Source organism: Castor canadensis, chromosome 7, assembly GCF_047511655.1.
Source record: "Castor canadensis chromosome 7, mCasCan1.hap1v2, whole genome shotgun sequence".
Taxonomy (NCBI): Eukaryota; Metazoa; Chordata; class Mammalia; order Rodentia; family Castoridae; genus Castor; species Castor canadensis.
Genome location: NC_133392.1, coordinates 27740406 through 27759001, shown reverse-complemented (window position 1 = coordinate 27759001; position 18596 = coordinate 27740406). Strand labels below are relative to the sequence as shown.

Genomic DNA, 18596 nt, shown 5'->3' with positions numbered 1-18596 from the left:
GGGAAGAGGTTTCTGGACTGGCCCCACAGTTGAGCTATGGGAACAACCAGGGACACCCTCAAAGAAGACAGAGAAAGCCGCTAGAATGGAAGGCCTCATTGTGAGGACTGGGCTGGCTCTAGGCTCAGGAGACCTGTTTCTGGGCCTGGTCTCTCCCTTGACATAGTGTGATACCAATCTCACTGCTCCACATTCAAACACACCACATGCCCCCACCCACCAGTCAGTCTTTCTGCCCACACTGTGACCTCCACTACCACCAACACATGGCCTAGTCTTCCTTCTTCCCTGGCAGGCTCATACTTTTGACAATGACCTGCTGCTTCCCTGCCAGGCCTAGCTGGAGTTCTGCTCTAGTCCATGAGCCCTTCTGGTCCCATACACGTTCAGCTCTTCTTCCTCTAGGCCCCACCTCTTCAAGGTCAGCCTCTTCTTGGATAACTTAGCTGTACCTGAGCCTGCACTTTCTGTTCACAGCTCTCAGCCTAGCGCTCACAAAACGTTTAACACTCGTTCCCAGGTCACAATTGTCAACACCAGCCCTGGTGGTCCCCCTCTCCAATACACCCCCACCTTGGACCATGGCAGCTGCTCTTTTCTTTCATTTTTTGAAGCCTGATTCTCAAAAAGAAACAGTTCTGGAATCTTCAAACTGTACCACATAGACTGGGCACACAGAGGCACTTCATTGATTTCAGGGCAGGCCCTAACCTGATCAGCCTTCTGGCCCTGGGGTGGCCTGGGAAATGTTGGCAGTGACTCATATTAAAAGTAAGGCGGTTCCTGTCTGAGAGCTCCAGGGCCAGCTCATAGAGCCTCTTCTGGTCTCTTTCCCTGCTCTGTCCTCCTAGGAAACCCCTCCAGAGACAGTGATGGGGACTGCCGACAGGCAGGGGTAGGTGGGTAGTCAGGCTGGAGGGAGGCTCTAGTCAGAACTGATGCCTGACTTGCAGCTGGGGAAAAGCACTAATTACTGAGGCCTCACTCTCCAACACACAGTTCTAATATTCGAGTTAAATAAATATTTCAGTCATTTAATAGAAACTAGTACACAACCACCCCCACTGACAACCATCCCTAAAGGAACTGACCTAGGTTGCACTTTTTGCTCCCTGCTCCCACTTGGGGAGGAGGGGGATCCCCAGCTGCCTTACCAGTTGCCCTGGTAAGTGCTGGGGCCTCAGGAGCACCTCTGTCAGACTAGAGCCTCCCCGGACCCAATCCAGGAAGCACCCCCCCCAAAACCAGTCTTGGCCACTGATGGGCCTTCCTGGGAGCTAAGAAGACAGACGCCACAACCACTGGAATACAAAAATAGAGCCTCTCTTTTGTTTAAAAAACAAAACAAAACAAACAAACAAACCCAACAGCAAACAATATCAACAACTAGACCAGCAGCTCCCCAGCTCCTCCCCGGCCTTAGCAGTGCAGCCCTCATCTTGCTGGAGTTTCTCGTGCTCCTGCAGACAAGAGTCGGCTGCGGGCGGTGGGGAGGGGCCGGGCAGGCGCCTATCGGGGCTCGGGGGCCCAAGTCCTCTGGCTGCCCCGCAGGCTGCGCGTGAAGGGCGGGTAGTTGAGGAACTCGAAGCGCAGGCTCTGCTCGGTGGTGTGGTGGCCCCGCGGGAGGCGCTTCATGAAATGGACCTCGCGCTGGTGCTGGCGCGTCTTGGAGCCCTTGCGGGGCCGGCCCTTGCGGGTGAAGGCCATGTACCAGCCCTCGTACTTGGCGTTCTGCAGCGCTGTGTAATTGTTCTCCAACACGATCTCCGTGAACACGCAGTCCTTGCCTTTGCCGTTGCTCTGCAGGTAGGGGGGCCAGACGCCGCGTTACGGAGCCCCCCACCCCCACCCCCATGCAAGGCAGAGGGCCAGCGGTTCGAGACAGCAGGTGGGCACCTCAGCAGATGGCGAGGGGGGCAGGAGCCCGGTCCCACCCACTACCCGGGTACCGCTCTCTAATCCCTCACAACCCGCAGCCCACCCGGCAACTTCCTGTCCTCCTGGGCAGCAGTGACACATGGCTGTCTACAGAGGGGCTGGGCCCAAGGCAGAGAGGCAGGGAGAGGGGCCCAGAGTCTGCCTGCTCTGGCCTCCTGCCCACCGGTCTGGCTCTGTTTCCCCACCTGCCCCACTCAGCCCCTTAGGACTAAGGTCGGCCCTAGGGCTGCCACCTTATGGGGGAGGGGAGGCCTGGGAGGAGTCTCTGAGCCCCAAGCCCCCAAGCCCTGGAAGCAGGGAGCTCAAGACTGGAGAGGAGCCGTGACTAATGGGGCCATTTCAGAGCTCGGCTGAGGGGCTGGGCCTGCGGCTTACTGAACATTCCAAATGCTGGTACCATGTAATTGGACATAATAGCAAAGCAATTTGACGATTTGTTAAAAAGATATATGGAATTTACCAACCCCCCAGCCCAGCCCCTTCCCTTGCCTGCCTCCTTGTCTTGATAGCTTTTTGTCTCTCAAGCAGCTTTCTTCTCCCTTACCTTCCACCCAATTCATTAGGTAACCTGGAGGTGGCCATGTCTCTCTGTCCATCTTACTAAGATCAGAGCACGAGAGTGTCCTGGAGGAGTCCAGACAGCTCCCCTTTCCCCCCAAGCCAGGACCCACCTCCCTTCTGGGATCTCACCTTGGCAATCAGTTTCCCCTTCTTGTTCATGCAGATGTAGAGACCTGTTTCGGCTCCTCGCACTCGAACTCGGCTCCCAAAGGTATCTGTCTCCACGATGAGCTTTGCTGTCATGGAAGGTGTAGGATGGTCACCAGAAGGCCCCTGATCCCTGCTATTCCACAGTCTTACCTAAGCTGGCCCAAAGACTTGTCACATCTCAGTGGCAATGCTCCAAGGCCTAGGAACCCAAAACATGGGCTCCAGCCCCAGCATAGCTGATTTGTTGTGCAATCCTGAGAAAGGTGAAGTCACTTTTCTGGGTGTCAGGGCCCACCTCTGGGTTTACAAAATGGTTTGAATTGATCACAGCTTTATAAGCTGGGTTCTGCAGGAGTTCTGGGGTGTCAAGTTGAAAAAGCTAAGGACTGGAGGGGAAATGGCTCAAGTGGTAGAGCGTCTGCCTGGCAAGCTCAAGCCCTGAGTTCAGTCCCTAGTAACACACACATCACATAAAAGGTTTACTCTCCATTCCTTCCCCCACTCTCAAACTAGACTTCGATAACTTTTATGTTGTGGCTTCAAGTAAAATTTCATCTAATCAGAGTTCCATGGCTAATCAAAAGCTCTCTGAGGATCCTTCTAACTCAGAATATTATGTGCACATGCCAGACAAGTTATTATGAACATCCAGGTGTAGTGGTGACCTCCAGTCCTGAGGCCAAAGGTAAAAGCATTCTGTCCTGTTCCTGCCACTTCAGTTCTAACTCACAGCCTTGGTCACCCCAACCCCATCTCCACCCTTTGGGCAGCCCTGCTCTGAGAAGTGATAGAGATGGGGCTGGCTCTCCCTGCCACAGTCCATAGCAGTCTGCTTTCTAGAAACTCAGATACCAGCTGGGAGGATCTGACTCTCTTGGCTTCCCTGTCACAGGCCCTAGTCCCAAAGTTCAGACATCAACAACTCAATGTCTTTTGTCTTTCAATCTCCATCACAGCTGGGCTTCTCACCCAGTGATCAAATACTTTCTGTGGGTGAGGAGGAGAGACTCAAGCAGGCTAGCCTCCAGTCTGGAGGGTCAGGAGGCAGGGGCTGAATTCCGTGCCTTCTTCCCCTTCTTCCCTCCATAGGTAGCCAACTTGCCCCAGAAGCTGGTTCTGGCCACCTCTGCAAGCAGCTGTTCTCCTAGAGGCTGATCTAGCTGATAAGAAGGGACTGAGTCTCCCGCCCTCCCTATGACAGAGTTTGTCTTTTCCCTCCTTGAGAAAGCAAGGTAGGACTCAGCCTACCTTGATACCTGACTCTGTCTCTAAAACCAGTACCAAGACTGGAGGGCACTGAGCTTGGCAGGGCAGTCCTCAGTGCCCAGCCCCCTCTTCATATAGGCACAGAATTGGAAGCAAAGTCTCATCCTGGTCTCAAGTCCACAGGGAAATGCAACTGCCACCTCCTCTGCCACCTCCTCGTGGACCCAGCCAGTTTATTCCTCTTGGGTTTGCCTTCCAAGCCTTCCAGAGCAAGGAGGGGCTGCTTCTCAGGGCCAGGAAGGACCCTGTCTAGAGAAGCCATGAGAGGACCCCACTCTGAAGATCTGAGCCAAACAACACAGACAGGGCTGGAGTAGGAGCCTCTGTCCCTTCCTGTAACCTAGCAAAGCAACTGGGACCTTTCTGTTGTTCTTCCCAGACTCTTCCTGTCCTAGTCACATACCTTACACCTCTGTTCTTGGGGCCTTGGGCCCCAAGGAACCCCCAAAGCCTCTTCTGGGTCTAAGGAGAGAAGTAAGTGGATATCAGACCTCCTCTGATGTCTAAGACCATTTCCCCACTGCCAGCTCGGCCTCTTCTTCCCTTCACAAAATCCAAGGATTCTGGGCCATTTGCTCAAGTAGAGTAAAACTCTGGAGGAGCCAGACATTCGTTCTCTGTCCTTGGAAGCTGAGAAGGGCCGCATGTAGCCAATTTGGAGGGACAAAGGGCCCGTAGGCCAGCTCTGCCAGCCCAGCAGGGGAGCTCGGCCACCGGGCAGGCCACCCCTCCCCACCCCCACTCAGAGAGCCCCGACTCTCCTTCCTGGATGGATCTGGGGAGCTGGGGCCACAGTTTACAGCAGCTTTCCTAACCGGGCTTTTGGAAAGCTTAACATTTTCAAACCTATTCTTCCACCCCAGTGACAGATTTATCCCAGGAAAATTATGTCTCCTCCTCCAGCTTTGAAGGGAAGTCAGCTACGTCGATGCAGAAAAAATGCAGCGAGACATACTCGATCCCCCAAACTGGCTCGAGAAGAGGAGAAAGTATTCAGGAAATGTTAAAAAAGGTGAAAGTAAGAAGAGTTTTAATCGCTCTGCCAGACGTGGGGGTCTCTCCAGAGATTCATAGAGAACAATCTTGAACCTCTTTTTTTAACATTTACAGACTTGCAACTCCTTTCAAACTCCACATCTGAAAAAAGGCTTGTTCTTTTTCTGTTTTATATCATTCTTCATTTTTCTTCTTAGCTCTTAAAATGCCTCACCTTTTTATTACATTTTAATAGAGTCTTCCTCTCTCCTTTCATGATTGTTTAACTTGGTCATTATTTAAAGGTTTTTAAACTCACAATAATCGCTCTCTAAAAACAACACCAGCCGCCCAGAGGGCTTGCTTTTCTCTTGGTACATCCAGGTCTCTGAAAATTGGCCCTGTTTCAAGGCAGGAATATTGAATGTTTTAGAAATCAATCAGTCCTCGGTCTCTGCCAGCAGTAGCTCCCTGTACTCACCACCCCACAGGGAGCCGGGAGCTGCTGGCAGCCACCTGGGGTCTCAGGCAAGTGGAGCAGGGAAGGTCCCTTTCCAGGCCTAGTCCCCTATGCAACTGACCCCTCTGATCAAAGTACTTAAAGATTCACAGTATCCCCCAGTGCCAAGCTGGGACAGCTGGGGGCATTTCTCTCCCTTCTCTTTCCCACTCTCTTTTTGTGGGCCCTGGTCACAGTATCCTCTTTCAACAGCTCCCCTCAAACCTGGGCCCCCTCCCCTGAACCCACTGCCTCCACCTGCAGCTGGAAAGAGGTGTATAAAGGGGGAGGTGTAAGGGAGATTCCTCGATTCATCTACTGGGCAGGGAAGGGGGCACCTGTGGGCCAAGTCCTCCCCAACGTCCCTTCCCAGCCCTGTCTATCCAGCTGACCCTCAAGACACCTGTTTTAACTCCTTCGCTTCTAAGCTGGGGAGCCAATAGGCCTCTGGCCGGTGCAGCTGGAGCCCAGGATTTAGCCTCGGTGAGGTCAAGAGTGGTGTGTTTCACAGGCTACCTTTACTCTGAGGTGGTGTCCTGCAGCGCGCCTTACCGAAGGGATCCCCGTCTTCTGCCATGGCGTTGATGCGCTTGTTGGCCAGGACCTGCACGTGCTTCCCGCTGGTGCGGCTGTAGAGCTGGTAGGTCCGGATGAGGCGGCGGCTGAGCTGATCTGTCACCAGGCTCTGCTCCCTCACATGCTGTGTAAAATTAGGTGAGGACTGAACAGTTACCTTTAGGAAATTGAAAAATACACAACACGCCATTATAATGCTACTCCGCCCAGGGGCCCAAGTGGCCCCATCACCCTGTATCCCCTCCCGCTGCGTCAAGCAGTCAGCAGGGACTGAGGGGATCCCCCCAACATGCCGGCTCAGGCCACCAACCCCCTCCCCGGGGAAGTCCCGCAGACCCAGCCCAGGATGGATGAGCCCGGGATAAAGGAGAATCTGGACCCACCTGTTGGGAAACACCCTGGGGCTCCCGGCCAGCTCGGAGCAGGGAAGCGGGCTCCCTGCCCAGCGCAGGCCCCCCGCCCGGGCCTTCCTAGAGGAGCAGGGCGCTTTTAAGTAGGGAGGCAGCGCTACCCCACCCTTGACATTTATAAAGACAAATTTATGGAGCAAACGCTGAAGCCGCAGAGGACCCGGGCACCCTACCATTGGGCCAAACCAACCACAAGTTTCCCCAGAAGACAGCGGAGAGGGTCTTTGCTACTGTTACCCGACTTCCCCTGACAACACCAGTCCCCTGGCTCCAGTTGCCCCCTTCCTTAGAGGCCAGGTGTGGCTGCCCGTAGAGTTCCCATCCACCCGACCTGGCTAGCGTGCGTGCGAGACAGCACTGAACTCAAATCTTTGGGCTCTATTCTCGCCACTCACTTGCTGTGTGACCCTAGGCAGCCAAGGTGCTACCTCTCTGTTCCTTAGCTCTGTCCTCGGGGTAGTTCGGGGCTGGATTTCTAAGGTTCCTTCCAGCCCTGCTGCGCTGGACGCAGCGTCGGTCCTCATGTCCCTGCCCGACATTGCCAGTCGGGTCCCCTCACCGGCCCGCCCGGCCCCCGCCTCTGCGTAGCGCTCCTTACCTGGGCTTGGAGGCAGAGAACCAGCAAGTGCAACAGCCTGTGGGAGACAAAAGCAGGCGGGAGAGAGGCGTGGGGTGAGCGGAGAGGGCGCTGCGGGCCCGGGCCGGCGGGGACGCGGGGACAGCGGCGGTACTCACAGGCAGCTCAGCGCCGAGCGAGGGCTGCCCATGGCGTGCGGCCCCGGGAGCACCGAGAGCCTCGGCGGGATCTCCCCGTCCCGCGGGCTGCCGCGGGGGGACAAGCCAAGGGGGCGGAGGCCGAGGAAGGCTTTGGTGCCGGAGCCCAGCGGTGATCCCGACGCGGCTCCGCGGGTCCCGTGAAATGTCGTGCTCGCCGCGCGCGCTGATTCGCTCTGCGCCGCTGTCGGAGCCGGTGGCCGCTGGCTGCTCAGGAGCCGGAGCAGGCGGGAGGGTAACGGGCCGGCGGGGTGGGTGGGTAGGTGGGAAGGGAGGGGGAGGGATGGGGGCGGGGGGCGCCGCACCGGGCTCAAGGGGGGGGAGCGTGGAGCGGACGGCCGGAGCCCGCAGCCCCCGGCTGGGAGCTGGGGCAGGGTCGCTGCCCGGGGCGGGGGCGGGGCGGACCGGGGCGGGGCGGCCGACGGGTCTAGGATTGGGGGTCTGGACTAGGGGAGGGGTCTGGGGACCCGCGGGAGAGGCGGGGGCGGCTAGTGTGGGCGCCTCCCCCTAACCCCCGCCTGTCCCCTGGCGCGCAGAAGTGGGGGCACCTGGGACAGCCTGCTCCGTGGGGTCTGCAGACCCCGGGCCCAGGCTTTCAGGATCGCTTGGTGCGCTGAGCCTGGGGGTGCTATTTCTCTACGTGCGGCCGAGTCTGTTCATAGCTCTCTGGCTTCACCGCCTGTCTTTGAGCCACCTACTGTGTGCTTGGGCAGGGCTTGGTCCTTGCAAGCGGCCTCTATAGAGTGGAATGAATGGTTGTGCGCCCGTCTCTCGTGCAGAGCATGCCTGTGCGACGTGGGACCTGGCTCCCCGTATCTTTCTACTGAGTACCCAGCTCTGCTGGTCTCTCCTGGATCGCTCAGTTTCCAAGGAGGCCCTGGGAGGGAGAAATGCCACCTCCCTCCCCCATTATCACCATCAACTCTGCCCCTGTCGACCCTCACCCCCACCCCCACTAGCCTGAAGCTTGAGAGGAGCCATGAGCCACCTATGATAGAATGAGGAGCTCAGAAGTCTCTGGCAGGACCACAGCCACTGCCCCCACCTAAATCTCAGCAGGCAGAAGGAGCAAAAATAACTACTCTCAACAGCTTTTTCGAGAAAGGAACCTAGATCCAGGCCACCCAGTCCTTTCCTCCTCCAAAACCAATCATTTTTCCGTTTAACTGGCATTTACACTTGTGTAGTAGGCAAGAGCTGGTGTCTTGTGTCAGCTGGGGAGGGGGTGTAGGCAAGTAGGTAGGGACTTATCTAAGCCTTTCCCAAGCACATTGCTTTCCTGAGCCACCACCTTGCTTCTATGGAAACAACCCGGGTGGGCAGGAGTGGCTGGGGACAGGTACTTCTGAGGAACAGGTAAAGCCATTCATGACCCTACCTAGCTGCTGCCTTCATTCCCACTGGCCCTCTTTGTTCCTGGGTAGGACTGGAGGATTTGGAGTGGTCCCAGGAAACCATTAGGTCAGAGGGAGACAAGCCCTTGTCAAGCAACACAATCAGGTTCTTCCTATTTCCCCTTTATCTGCGTCCCACCTTTCCCTATGCCCAGCCGTGAGTACAAACACTGAGCAATATGAACTGAATCCACCTGTTACACCTCTTCAGGAGTTTGTTCACTCAGCTCTGGCCCACACAGACCCAGAGGTTTAGTTAAGGAATTGTAGCTCACTGCACAGAGTTGGGCAGGTTTGCTCTGCGGTTTGTTGTAGGAATGAGTGAGTGAATGAACGAATGAATGAATGAGGAGACTGCCTAGATTTAGACTTCAGCCCAGGGAGATTTGCCTTCACCCCTCTCCCAAAAGATAATGGTAAGCACCACTTACTGAGCACTTGTATCTGCTAAAGGGCTGGCAAGCACTGCCTCCTTTTAACCCCACTGGGAAGTGGGCCCATTAAGGGGAGACTGGTCAGATGGGCTCCAGTGCCCACAGTCCTTCACTGTGCTCTGTCTAGAGGTCTGCATCATGGCTTGTCTGCCTCTCTCCTGCATTGCTCCAAGTCCTCCAGAGTGATGTCTCTTTGCTCACAGTCTTCACCTCATGTCCTATGTATGAAGCAGGCCTTCAGAAATGTTTACTTTTGTATCTATGAATGAATGAATGGTGAGACTGCAAGCAGGGGATGGGTACTTCTTGAAAGGGAAGAGCATCCTGCCCACCATGGACACAGCCCTCTGAAAGTAAGTCTGAGGAGCAGAGTGGGGACCCAGGTAGGGGTCAGGGTAGCTAGCTCATCTAGTCACAATTTAGAGCCACTCTTGAATCCTCGAGGGTCCCTGGAGTGGAGGTGGGGGACAAAGCATCTGACTTAGACCAGAGTTCCACCTGGGTTCTGGAGCTCCTAGAAAGTTCTCCTCCCTCCCCCTTCCAGAAGAGATGGGCATTCTGTGGCCTAAGGGGTCTGAGGTCAGGGTTTTAGTTCTACTCCTAATCTTTGCTAGGGGCCTCTATAGAACCAAATTCCTTTACATTTGGAAATTCCCACGAACTGACCCTTCACCCAGATCGTCGAGACGCTTCTCTCCCCAAAAGTCCGTGTCTCTGGGAGACCTGTACAGATGAGTCACCCCTGCAGCAGGCACCGGTTCGGCCCGGTGTGCCCGGTGACTGACAGATGCAAATGTTCCGCCGGAGCCCCCGCAGGACGCTCTCTCCCTCTCTTCCTCACTGACTCGCTCACCTCCCAGCCAGCTCCCTCCTTTCTTTATCTTATCAAAGCCCCCTAATTACAATTGCTATTTTGTTTCCTCGAATCTGCAATCAGAGCTCCCGGGCCCAGATGAGGGAGCGCCTGTCAAGCTGATCGCTGAGTGGCAGCCTGGCCACCTTTCCCGGCCGCCCCCACACTGGGCAAACACACACACTCAAACTCCCTCGCCTGCAAACATAAACACACTCTTCGCCAACACAAACGGCCCCTCTCCGCAAACACGCCCTCGCCGAGTCCCAAACTCATCCCGCCGCACGACCCAGGCCCCTCAAATCCGCACCCGTGGCGCTGGCCGCCAGGACTGCCCCTCGCTGCGACGCGCGCCTCCCGCACCCGGCGTTCAAAGCGCCGCGGACTCTTGCAGACAGTTCAAATGCAAATCGCCGAGACAGCGTTCTGCGCTTCGCACCCGGTCTGAGAGCTGTCCCTCCTCGCCTCCCAAATACCGGCCTGCCCCTCCTCCAGCGGTGTCCCACCGCCGGCGTGCACCTTCATCCCCCAAGCGCTCAGCCTGAGGCCAAAGTGAATCGGCAGCCCTCCTACTGTGCGCTGAAGATGCAGAAAACGGGGATCTAGGAGGCGCGATCAAGGCAGGAGAAAAAACAATTCCCAGTTCTGTCGGTGGGGTGCCCCAGGGGTCCGGGAAACTCCGGGACTGAGAGGCTGATGTGGATTGGGCCCCCACTGCGGGCAGGAACGTGCTCTGAGCCCGCCCGCCCGCGCCCGCGCCCGCTGGGAGACCGACCAGGAAAACAGGCGAGAAATACAAAGGGCGTTCAGCGGCGCCACGGGGGGCAGATATTGGGGCAGGGCCACGTATAGGGCCGGTAGATTGGTCAGTTTGGGAGGCTGCCCCACAGGGGAGTTGGCGCCGTACTCAGCTCGTCTCCTGCGTCTCCAACCGAGCACGTGCCGAGAACTTTGAGGCTGGAGTCGAGATGAAGGGGAAGGAGAGTGCGGTCGCCCAATTCCTCACTCCAGCACGAGTCCTTCCAATGAATAAACCAACCGGTGCCTGCATGCGTGCAAGCCTTTGTGAGCTTACTCCCTCGCCTTCCTAAAGACCACTCGCCCGCCCAAGCTTTTAGGGAGGTGGTGTGGGGAGCCGCACCGCCACAAGCGGTTTCAACCTCGCCCACCAGAGGGCACCAGCTCCCCACTCTCTTCTTCGACCTCGTGGGAATGGCTCCAAGCGGGGTAGAGGGCTGCTCCTTTTATCCTGGCTGGTAGTGGAAGCACTTAGGGGAAAGTCCTCCTGAGGAGAAAGGCACCTGCGACCCTGATCACTGCAATAGGGAAAAGCCATCTTTTGTTCTCAACTTGAGAAAAGGAATTCGGTTGAAAACTTGGATCCCCTAACACCACGGGAGTGGAGGAAACCTCCTTATTTAATAATGTATTGAAGAGGAACTGCTTTTCCAGGTGAAGTTGCCCTCACCTACCCTAATATCAGACCCTTTGCATTATCTAGGGGGCCCCTCCCCCATGCCCACTCACTTGCTGGTTCAAGAATTGGCCTGACTCCCTCAGGCCCTGCTCTCTGTCCATCCTCAGGCTGTCTGGGAAGGTAACCTTTTGTTTATTTGTTTGTTTGTGGGGCATTGACAACCCCCCCAACAGACACAGCTGCTGAACTACTGACCCCAGAGCTGGTCACTACACGCTCCTCCTAAGTCACAGTAGTACAAGACCCTGGAACCACCCGATTCTAGGCAGCAGAGACCCCCCAGCAGGCAGTGTGTTGGGGGTCAGGAATCCCTTAGCCAAGGGGGCTAACTCCCAGGGGTTCCTTTCTACCCCCATATGCCAGGCCACCCAGATTCTGGTTTCCCTGTCACCCAATCTGGCCAGTTCCCTCCATCTGGCCCTAGGAATCAGGTTTCTAAGGGTTCAGCTCTGCTCAACCTGCCTGAAAGACTGAAGGAGAAAAGACTGGTCCCCACCCCACCCCTCACAGGCCCCCTCTCTGGGCTTTAGCCCCCTCATGGGGCTAGGGATGCACATTCCTTAGGCTTTCTAAGCCTGCTTATCTGCCCCCTGCCCATCAGCCTGAGTGCTGACAGAGGCCCAGACCCCTTGTTTGGAAGCTGATAACCTCCTGCGATGACCCCCCTCTCCCTGCAGGGACTGGAAACAGACTGGAATGGGAGGTCCCCCTCCAGCAAGGTAGTTGGGGCTTAGGCCTGGTCCTGAGGATGGTAGAATCCCCACATTTCCCCAGGTTTCCCTAGGCCCAGGGCCACTCTTTGTGCTGCCACAGTGCCACCTGGTGGTCCCTGGGGAAATGTCACCCTAGCATGGGAAAAAAAAAAAAAAACTCACACGAATGAGTTGCAGAAAACCCCACAGCAATTTATTTAAACCTTTATCTAAAAATGTAAAAAGTGTTAAAAATATGTAGCTTTCAGCTTCAGATACTGACCTAATCCTCATAGGCAGGAGGGGAGAGAAGATCAGGATAGAAATTCAGAGGTCCTCCCACCTCTATAGAAAAAGGAAATCCAGGCAAGGCTGTAGGGCCAGAACATTAGGACCCTATGGAGAATGGCCCCTTCTTTCCAAGCACTAGCCCAAGTCCCTCCCACCCAATCCCTGACCCAGACTCTCCTCTTCAACGGAGAAGAAACATTTAAACTTCTTGAAACTTGTCCAGGAACATTGTGTGTGGCGCACGTAGGAGGCAGCTACCTGACCTAAGAAGAGCAAATAAGAGGTCACCATCTAGGCCTGCCCTCCCCTCCTGCCTGCTCCCAGACCCTGCTGGGCATCCCTCCCTCCTACTTACCAAAGGGTACAGAGGGTCAGGGCCTGCTCCCTTGCTTTTTGGCAGGAAGGATGGGGCACAAATCAGCTTCCTCCTCTTCATTGTCATCTTCACTCTCTCCTTCAGAGACATCATTGCTGATAGTAACTGGTGGACACACAAGCAATAGAGGGAGGGGGAGGCTAAAACCAAACGCCCTTCACACCACGTGAGTAATGCTGCATGGTGCTAGGCTGGCAGGGACCCTGACCTCCCAGGGCTCATGGTCTAGGTGGGAAGAACCCCAGATGTTAAACTGGGTGAGAAAGAGCCAAAGCAGTCTTATCACTGGAGTTGGAGAAACTAGGACAGGAAGGTAGGTAGGCAGGCTTGAGAGGGACAGAGTGAAGGGTACAATCATGCCCCAGAGAAAGCCTGGGAGGACATGTTGGCCTGGACGGAGGCCTACATTGGGAGATAAGACTGGGATGGGGCGGGAGTGCAGAATGTGAAGAGTTGTGATGGAGAATCCACTGGAGGAAAAGGACAGGAACCACCCCTACTCTCACCAATCTGGTGGCGACCAGTAATCCTCACAGGGCCAGAGCCGGACTTCAGGCGGAAGGTTACAGGTGGTTGGAGCTGAAAGTCATCCAAACTGAGCTGGTAGGAAGGCAAGGAATGAGGTCTGGCTCACACCATCTTGTGATGAGTACTTAAATCCTTAATCCCCACCCTACCCAAGGCATGGCTAGGGAACTCACCATGGGCTGGCAAGACAACTTGAGGTTGGCCACAGGAACTGCAATCTCCTGGTGGTCATGGTTCCGGGCCACAACTTCTATCACATTACACTCGTCCTTGGCCCCCTCGGTAAGGCAGAGCTGGGAAAGGTATATAGGGCCTCAGGGTCTTCTCAAGTGAGGGCTGACGCCACAAAGGCACCTACCCTAGAACTCGCCCAGCATCAAAGGTCGGTCCCTGGATTGGGGGTTGGACAGAGGTGACTCCCAATAAAGGCAAGGGGAAGATTAGGTAAAGGCCCACTAATTGCCTGGAAGTCCATGCATCGTCAAACCTCTCTCCTGCCCCTCACCATGGTCAATGCCAACATGTGCTCTGCATCATCCTCTTCCTCTACCTTGAAGGTGAAGGAGCGGGTGTGGCCGGAGAGCTCACAACCTGGAAGACAGTGTAAACGTGAGTGTTTCACCATCACTCCCGTCCCCTCCCACTTGGACATGGATTTCCTGCCCATTCACACGCCCACCAAACGTCCCTTCTCTCAGAACACCTGGAGCGCTCGGTTCTGAGCCCCGCCCAGCACACCTTGGGTAGGGGACTCGCTAGATCCTCGGGCTTTAGCGGCCGCATGGGAACATCCCCCTCCGCCCATGCACACGTTGTGCAACCAGCCATTCCTGTTCTTCGTCTCTACCTCTTACCGCCCAGCACCACTTTCCACCCCTCCTTTCCCTAATACCGAAGAAGAAACTGTCCATAGTGACCGGGCCCGGCACTCGCAGACCCCCGACACCCCCGACCCGGACTCGGCTTTCTTGACTCAAGAAGGCTAAGGCGGCAGCAGCGCCGGCAGCCATGCTGTAAGGGCCGTCTGCAAGCCCCGCCCCAGACACGTACGGGGCTCGGCACCTCGTCAAGTTCCGGCCCAGCCTATTAAAGGAGACGCTCAGCTCGGGGTTGGCGGCGAGGAGAAAGAGACTCCGGGACTAGGACCTAAGGCAAAGACGTGGCCTTCACGGTTAACGGACTTTTTATTTCCACGACCATGAGGGCGTCAATTTTTTGCAGCTCATCGCAGCCTCTAGAGAGGCTCCCTTCCTCCAATCCAGGGTAAGCTTTCCTTAAAGGGAGTATAAATTTAAGTGTAAACCCATTCTCTTCCCACCAAAAGGGTAGTTCAGAGCACTTAAGAAAAAACAAAATGCTCTTGGATTTGTGTTGTCGATGGACCTGAAGACAGAGTGAGCTCCAGAGATTTCCACCCGTATCCTTGTCCTCTCAGCTTGAGTCTGTCCTAGAGGTTTCTTGCCCTGGTGGCCCCGGAGACTTTCTACCCAAATGGCAGAATGCTGTGCTTGCTAGCAGAGGACTAGTCAGCTAGGTTGTGGGATTCAATAGCCATTCCTGGCCAACCCGCTTTATCTGAGCTTCAACTCCCAAATCAACCCAGAACATCCTTCAGCTTTGGATTTGTTGTTGCATTACTGGGGTTTGAACTAAGGTTTTTTATTTATTTTGCTAGGCAGACGCTCTACCACTGGGCCCCACTCCAACCCCTGGATTTTCTCTCACAATTTAGGCCCACCCCCTTTTTTCTTTTGACTGTAGAATCAGGCAAATTGTTCATTCCCTATCCTATAGATGGCAGAAATTCAGTGACTGCCCTATTTCATAACCTTATTGTACCTGTAGCAAGATGGTGGCTTAGCTAAAACTAGTTTATTTTTTTCAGCCTTGCCTAAAATCTGGAAGTTCTTTACTGAGGATAGGAAGAGGAAGGGCTGCCTTCAAGATCCAGTCTCTTAATTTGGAGCAGCTGTGGAAAAGAAATACCTGTTTGTAGGTGAGGCATTAAGAGAAAAGACAACAAGTAGATGCACACAGTACACCACCACACATGTTCACTTCAGGTTTTATTTTGCCTCTTGCATGGCCTTCAAATAGTTTTACAGTTCATTTTCTACAGGAACTGAGCTGTGATCTAAACAATCAATGAAATGTCATTCCAACCTTAATATAAATATTCATAACCATGGAAGATAGCATAGCACTTTACAATCCTAGAGCGATGAAGGTACAGACCTTGGTATGTTTCACAGTTAAGATGTGTAACCAGAAGACTACCCAATGTTATTAAAAGCGAAGATAAAACCAAAAGCAACTTGTTTAAAAATCCTGATTCCAAAAGGCTGAAACTGAAATCCTCCAGATAAAATGCTGTAATTATCCACTAGTGCTTGAGATATATTCAGAGAAAACTGAGTAAACACTCAATGGTGTTAAATAATATCTGACAGGGGTCTTCCCTTCACCTCAAACCTCAAAATTGCAAACATGTTTTCAACTTTCCAACATACAACATCCTTTTATCAGTTAAAGATTTTTACCCTAAGAACTAAGAGGCCTCCTTCCTCTGCACCCATTCAGCACACACTCTTAAGCCTCAGTTGTAAGTCACTAGGTACTGTACTTCTGGTACAGTGCTTTCAGACTCTCTCAAAGCCCACACTGATGGAGTTGTATGAAGGAAAATGTTTCAAGTTCCCTTTGTCCTTCTCCTCTCAGCTCAAAGTCAAAAAGCTGATGCAAAATGCAAAACTGCAGGGAAGATAATGAAATAGCTTATCAGTCTATGGAGAAGTCAGCCAATCATGATGAAAAACTGAATCCTGAAGAGATTATCTGCCAGCCTCATGCTCAGAACCGTTAAAAACACCAAATCTAAATTAAAAATACACGATGCTTTCAGAATCTGTGATTAAGGAAAAAGGGTAACCAACCATAAATCACTGATTGGTTAAAGTGTGCTCATTCTTTCATTTAAAAATTAGATACAAACATGCAAGAATTAAAGACTCTGATGTAATTAAACAGAATAACAGATTTTCAGATTAAATGACAACTGACTTAAGGGGAAATGAAACCAGCTGGTCCCCTAACCCCACCTGACAGAGATGTCAAAACTAACGATTTACATGCTGATTTCCTATTGAGGTTAATTTCCAGATGTGACTTGCACTTAGCAACAGGTCTGAGTCCTATGAAGTTAGGCTCTCATACTAAAAATGATCATGGCCTGAACCTATATGGGAGGTGCATTAAAAATAAAACTTACTAGAAAAGAAAAGACAAAAAGTAAAGAAAATCTACCCTCCACTGATTTACAGTATTCAAAGTGCCATTCTAAACCATTACCTTTCATTTTCAGAAGGGAAAATATATTTCAAAAACAGTAAACAAAAAGGATAGTCAAATTACAGCTAGTTTATATACAAGAAAATTTACAAGTTTACCAATTTTGGGCTTTTGCCACAAACAACTGCACATTTGTCCCTACAAAGTACAACATGCCTGAACCAATGGTCACTACAGGAGATAACTGGCCATGGCCTTATGAAAGCAGAAAAAAATGCCCCAAACTTATTCAGCTTAAACTAATGCCACCACCATTCCACTTGGAAAATCCACCCCAAAGCCTCTAAAATCCACAACATCTTTCTCACTGCTGACATGTCTCCAAAGAATGAGACATTTTATTCAATAAACCAAGGACAATGACAGAAAGTGATCTTGATTACTCTCATGTGAAGAATGCAACCACACTGGATGCAGAAAATAGTGCTGACTACATTTATTGAAGGCCCTTTCCTTATAGAAGCCCATATAAGAGGTCTTGGCACCTAACATAAGATACAAGACCCAAAAGAGGAGCCCACATCTGTTTCATACAGGATTTGCAGCAATACTATCTTCTTCCAACCAGTGAGTAGTCTGAAAATGTGATGTTTCTAGTTCCGCTGGCGATCTGCTGCTGCTCCAGACAATGAGCTGCTATGAAGACCCCAACCACCAACCACACGGTGGAATTAAGAGACTTTGGATAGTTCCAGTGTGGACAAGTGTCACAGGCTCCGGCCAAGAATAACCACATCCTTTGGAAAGCCTTCCATTTTTGCAATTTCAAAACAGCCTAACTTGCTGTAAAATTCCAGAATTCTTTTATCATCTGGTCTCACTTCACAGAAAGCCCCCCGGGAGCCTAGAAATGAAGCAAATGTTCAAAATATGTCAGTCATACAATTACAAGAATTATGAATATGAATTATAAATGTGAATGTATTAAAAATAGATAATAGGGCTTCTCTATACAAGTCCTTAAATTTTATATCAGTTTTAAAAGTTTTTACGAATATTCATCAGTGAGTGAAATTCTTCCTCTAAAAGAAAATCTTTTGTTGCACAAGACAGAAAACAAAGGACACCTTTGTTCAAAACATACAAAGCAGGGGTTGCCACAGTGGCTCAAGTGGTAGAGTACCTGCCTAGCCCTGAATCCCTGAAGCCCTGACTTCAGACACACACGCACACACACACACAACCAAAAAAAACCATACAACGTAAAAGTATCTTTTAGGGGCCCACAAGGCAGAGCCACTTCCTGCCTATGTCTTCCAGCCTATGTCAAAAGCCAATATAATTCTAAGACATATCTCACACATGTATGTGATTTCAAGTACAACACTGAATTATCCTTTCTTCAGATAAAATGAGAATTATTCCAGAGAGACCACCAGCTCAAATGACATATAAATGCAACAATAAACAAGGTGCATTCTTGTGTATCAACAACTGGCTAATAAGGACTTGACAAACCACTCATTTTTGTATGGTCCAACAACAGCTAAACGAGTTTTTGTTTTTGTTGTAAGATAGGATCTAGCTATGTACAGTTCAGGTTGGGCTCAAACTTAATCCTCTTGTCTCAGAGTGCTGAGATTACAGGTATTCACCACCATGCCCAGCCCATTTACATTTGTAAATGGTTGTTTAAAAAAAGAATATACAATAGACCGTATGTGGCCCTTAAAGCCTAAAACATTTACTTCTGGATCTTTACAGAAAAAAATTTTATAGTACTAAATAAAGTAAAGCAAGACATTTTTGAAAGTTGAGTTTAGATAAGAAACTCTTACACAAAAATTACATTCCTAAATGAAGTTTTTTTTTATTAGGTTCACTTAATTTTTCAACCATTATTTATGGGCCTCCTGACAAAACATAACCTCATGAATTCATTTCTCATTTAAATGGGGTTCAAAGTAAGTATTCATGGTGTAAAATAAAGAGCAGCATGTCTCAATGATTAACAGACACTATTATTTTTGGCAGTACTGGGGCTTGAACTTAGGACCTCACCATTTCGAGGCAAATGCTACCACTGAGCCACTCTGCCACCCCAATAAACATTA

The 18596-nt window shown here is 52.1% G+C and overlaps 3 protein-coding genes across 4 annotated transcripts in view; all 3 read right to left on the bottom strand.

The window, feature by feature from the left end:
* Positions 1-1327: 1327 nt before the first annotated feature.
* Positions 1328-7142, bottom strand: Fgf8 (fibroblast growth factor 8). The gene is made up of 6 exons (XM_020171265.2): positions 7111-7142; positions 6974-7010; positions 6349-6435; positions 5942-6122; positions 2629-2735; positions 1328-1800 (listed from the first exon to the last, which is right to left on the bottom strand). The coding sequence occupies exons 1-6, from the start codon at positions 7140-7142 to the stop codon at positions 1510-1512; spliced, it is 735 nt and encodes a 244-aa protein (XP_020026854.1). The 3' UTR covers positions 1328-1509.
* Positions 7143-12191: 5049 nt separating this feature from the next.
* On the bottom strand, positions 12192-14244 carry Npm3 (nucleophosmin/nucleoplasmin 3). Its single transcript, XM_020171239.2, has 6 exons — positions 14087-14244; positions 13700-13785; positions 13368-13487; positions 13173-13266; positions 12646-12771; positions 12192-12553 (listed from the first exon to the last, which is right to left on the bottom strand). Exons 1-5 carry the CDS (start codon positions 14202-14204, stop codon positions 12662-12664), a joined length of 528 nt encoding a protein of 175 aa, XP_020026828.1. The 5' UTR covers positions 14205-14244; the 3' UTR covers positions 12192-12553; positions 12646-12661.
* A 999-nt stretch (positions 14245-15243) lies between these two features.
* Positions 15244-18596, bottom strand: part of Oga (O-GlcNAcase) — a 33114-nt gene continuing 29761 nt past the window's right edge. For both annotated transcript variants that reach the window (XM_020171238.2, XM_074078463.1), the window contains one exon: positions 15244-17386. In XM_020171238.2, coding sequence (XP_020026827.1) covers positions 17250-17386 — 137 coding nt within the window. In that variant the 3' untranslated portion in view covers positions 15244-17249. The remainder of the gene's footprint in view (positions 17387-18596) is intronic.